Source organism: Galeopterus variegatus, unplaced genomic scaffold (genome assembly GCF_000696425.1).
Source record: "Galeopterus variegatus unplaced genomic scaffold, G_variegatus-3.0.2 Scaffold1248, whole genome shotgun sequence".
Taxonomy (NCBI): domain Eukaryota; kingdom Metazoa; phylum Chordata; class Mammalia; order Dermoptera; family Cynocephalidae; genus Galeopterus; species Galeopterus variegatus.
Window position 1 is genome coordinate 88,858 of NW_007727359.1, and position 3,894 is coordinate 92,751.

The 3,894-nt window shown below is 34.5% G+C and overlaps 1 protein-coding gene across 1 annotated transcript in view; it reads right to left on the bottom strand.

The window, feature by feature from the left end:
• CNTNAP4 (contactin associated protein-like 4) overlaps window positions 1-3,894 on the bottom strand; it is a 276,072-nt gene that overhangs the window by 35,967 nt on the left and 236,211 nt on the right. The window contains exons 16-17 of the mRNA XM_008575870.1: window positions 3,128-3,298; window positions 2,235-2,453 (exon numbers count right to left, since the gene is read on the bottom strand). Of these exons, the coding sequence (XP_008574092.1) occupies window positions 2,235-2,453; window positions 3,128-3,298 (390 nt within the window). The remainder of the gene's footprint in view (window positions 1-2,234; window positions 2,454-3,127; window positions 3,299-3,894) is intronic.

Genomic DNA, 3,894 nt, shown 5'->3' on the forward strand with positions numbered 1-3,894 from the left:
CTTTTTGGTCTCAGTAAGTGCCTCATTAAATTAGTTCTAATTACTACCGATTATTTACTAGATTTCACCCACTGTGCTCTAACTCAGTGTAAACTTTTTAATCGCAATTTGTCTTTTACTGAGTCTGCCTGCAGGGAAAAAATATCTTCATCTACAAATTTTTAAAAATTCTGATTTGTTTTATAGTAATGTTGTAACTTGATAAATTAATATTTTTTCTTGTTAAGCACTGTTGTATTAACTTGGTTGGGGCCCTTTCCTGAGAGTTTAGTCCACTCTGTGGTAGAGGTAAAGAAAAAAGTCCCTTATGGGGCCTTTCGATAGCCAATAATCTGCTCCACTTAAAACTGCAAGTCTTTTTTTTTTAATGAGTCTGCCTCTTAGTATCACCATACTAAATTAGGCCAATTTACTCACAGTTACCTATCAATAAGGATGAAATCATATAAACAGAGGCTATTTGTAGTATATGTCATTTTTTTTTTCAGAGATCTTTCTGACTTTTCTTTTTAATCTTCAATGGCTTTGACTTAAACGTCATCAGGATTTCCATATTCAAAACTTTCTAGTAACATGGCCATCCTTAAATCTGGGGATATCAAAGGCCTGACCAGTTGCCTCAGAAAATATTAAATCCCTTAGATTCTTATTAACATTATAACACATGATTGCTGGCAAAAGACTCAAATCTGTTTTGGAGCCGTTTTCTGATACCATGTTAGTACTCCATTATGACTACCTGAAATCAAATTAAGGCCAGGATTCATATCAGACAAAATACATAGTGACTTCATCTCTATGAAGTTGAAATTCATTCCATGGATGAAAGATAACCTACAGGCAAACTGCAGCATATTGCCTGAAAAAGCCAAGGACTATTTCAGCCCTCTCAATTTCCAAGAATAGTAAGGCTATTTCCAAGCCACTGACAGATTTTAAATTGCCCTTACCTTTTGTTGTGGTCGTCTCTCATTTTTTGTAATTCAAGAAATATCTATGCCAATTTTCTGACTGAGCTTCTAGCATGTTACTAAAAGAAAAGTTATACATTTCTTCTCATATATTCTTTATTATATTCATACCCTTAAATAAGTCAGTCTAGTGCTCACAAGATGATGATTAGATTGTGCCTTACTCACAGAAGCTATTTATTAAATATTTATGGAGTGAAAGAATAAATGATAGAAATGATGAGTACATAAATTCATTAGAAATCATAAATATGTCTTAGTCAGACATGTCTTAAATAAGCTTCATCCTTTTCAGGAAAGACAGCTAGTAAGATGAGATTGTTCGGCAATGGAAGATATAATGGGAATCTGATGAATTCTGCACTAAAATATAATTCCTGAAAATGCTTGAAATATAAATTCTGATAGTTCATCATTTATCCTGCTTTATACTGTTGCTATGCCCTTGTTTACATTAAAATATATGAGACATGACCAAGTGAGAGAGAATTCCTTGAACTTCATGATCCATAAGTTCTGTAAGGTAATTAGCAAAAATGCAAAATAAAACAAACACATTCAGAAGGATTCCACTGTCAAGTCTACAAATGCCAAGTGAATGAGTTCAGGAGATAAAGGAACAACACTTGGATATAAATATTAAGTAAGTGATCAGAAGAATGGACAAAATGATGGAAAATAGCAGAGGAACTGGTGACAGTGGCAAAGCCATTGATTCTACACATCATACTCTGCTTTTTCTTTTTTCTTTTTGTTTTTTGCTCTTGGCCTGTTTTTGATGCAGTGTGTGTTAGGGGGAATCACTGGTTGGCACCAGCTGGAATTAGGAGGGTTTCTCCACAATCCTGGGAACACAGATAAACATTTCCAACCTCATATTAAAAGTACTAATGAAATAAATTAACGAACAAAGAAACAATCTGGAACAAATCACGTAATCTGTAATAGTAATTATACAGGTTTAGGAGTGAGTCAAACACAAATTTGAATCTCATTTATTAGGTGGATTTCTGAAGGCGAGTCAACCCCCAGAACCTGTTATCCCATCTGTAAAACAGGGATAATACCCATTTCACAGGTTGGTTCTGAGGAAGAAATGAAACACCTGGCACAGCCTGGAACACAGGTTCTCAATAAATGCTGGTTTGTTACTGCTGTTTGTTGTGGCTCTTCTCATTTTTATAGTCAGCACTATTTTATTTTGACCCATCTGTGCATTTGCATCATGCAATTAAGTGACCAATTACTTAAAAGAGAGCTTACCCACAAAGAGTTGACTGTTGAGCTGTAAAAGGACGTGCCCATCTGTGGGAGCAGGTTGTGTCTTTGGTGAGAGCTGATCCACTTGAATGGATGCCTCTTTCATGTTCCTTTCAACCCGAACATGGTGCCACTGGTTGTCATTGAAGTGGGTAGGTGACTGCACCGAGATTTCAAAGGGCCCATTCCCCACGTCAAATGAAAAAGTCACTACTGTCGGAGCTAGAAATATTAGACATAAAGATTGTTCAAGTGAGCTCACCTGGTGGAGAACTGAGTCTTCAATATACTTAGGAATAGCCCCACAGCATAACAATTCCTCAATATAATGACAACGGTTTGAATTTTATGGAAAGATCCACAAACATCGGTACAGAAACAGGTCTTCTAATGGGGGATGAGAAAGTAAAATACATTTGTATTTTTTGGAAAAAAAATTCAAAGAAATTCATCCTCTGAGTTAATTTCTCATGTTGATAAAGAGTAAGAAAAGTAAATAGCATCTGCCATTTTATGTAAAAAAATTGTTAAAGTGATTCGAAGTTTATATAATATAAGGTCTATATAATATCAGCCTATGAGTATATCAAAATAATGACTGGTTGATTTACATAAATTCTTTAGTAATTAACTAAAAAACTTTTTTATTTTAATTATTTGAATTTAAAACTCTTCTTAAATTGGTTCTAGAGAATACCAATAATTTTCCCAAATTATCAAAGTTTCAATGTTAAATTCTCTTCCTGCAGAAAGGATAATATTGTAGAACTTTTTCAAAGGGATGCAGTGAAAAGATTCAGCTGGTAAAGTAGGAACATGAGTATTTTAAAAATTACTTAAAGGATTTACTACTAAATGATAGAATCCCATGGACTTCTCTGGAAAAGGAGACTTACAACGCAACTCTATCCGAATAAAATCAGTAATCCCCAGGTTCTCTAAAAACACCCCAGATGAAGCTGTTGTCTTAAAAAAGAAAGACACGTCAGCACTAAGTTCTCCATGGAAAGTAGGGAAATGTAGATATGAAGCCTCAGTGTTGAAGAAAGCCGAATTCCAAAATGCTCCTGTTTAAAAATAAAAAGAAAAAAATTCAAAAAGAAAACAAATTTATGAAATAAAATGAATGACAAATACATTTTCTATTTTAGCATTTTTACTATTAAAATGTTCCTCATTTATACAAACCTGCTTTTTTTTATTAACTATATAGTATAAAAGACATAAGCATATGATGAGAGATTTTACAAGGACTGAAATTTTGGATTCCTTCCAATGTAGGAGAGGAATGATCACTACAGAAATGGTGTGAATGTTATATTTTAAGTAAGAGAAACATCCTCAGCCTACACACTATCCTCTGCTAATGTGATATTATAAGGATCTGCCAAATATTGATTAATAAACTTATCTTTTTAGAATTTGAAAATGTAAACACCCACATTGTTTTGAATAACAAAAACCCTAAAGAGGGTCACATTGATTTTTGTTCTGACACTTCTAATACACACTCTTCAGAGTTGTACTCTTAGCTAACTGTTTCCCTTAACAGGCCTTGTGATTTTCTGAACTGGGATTGGCATTAAAAACTAAGACACAGGGGCCGGCCCGGTGGCGCACTGCAGCGGCGCTCCCGCCGAGGGTTCGGATCCCACATACAGAC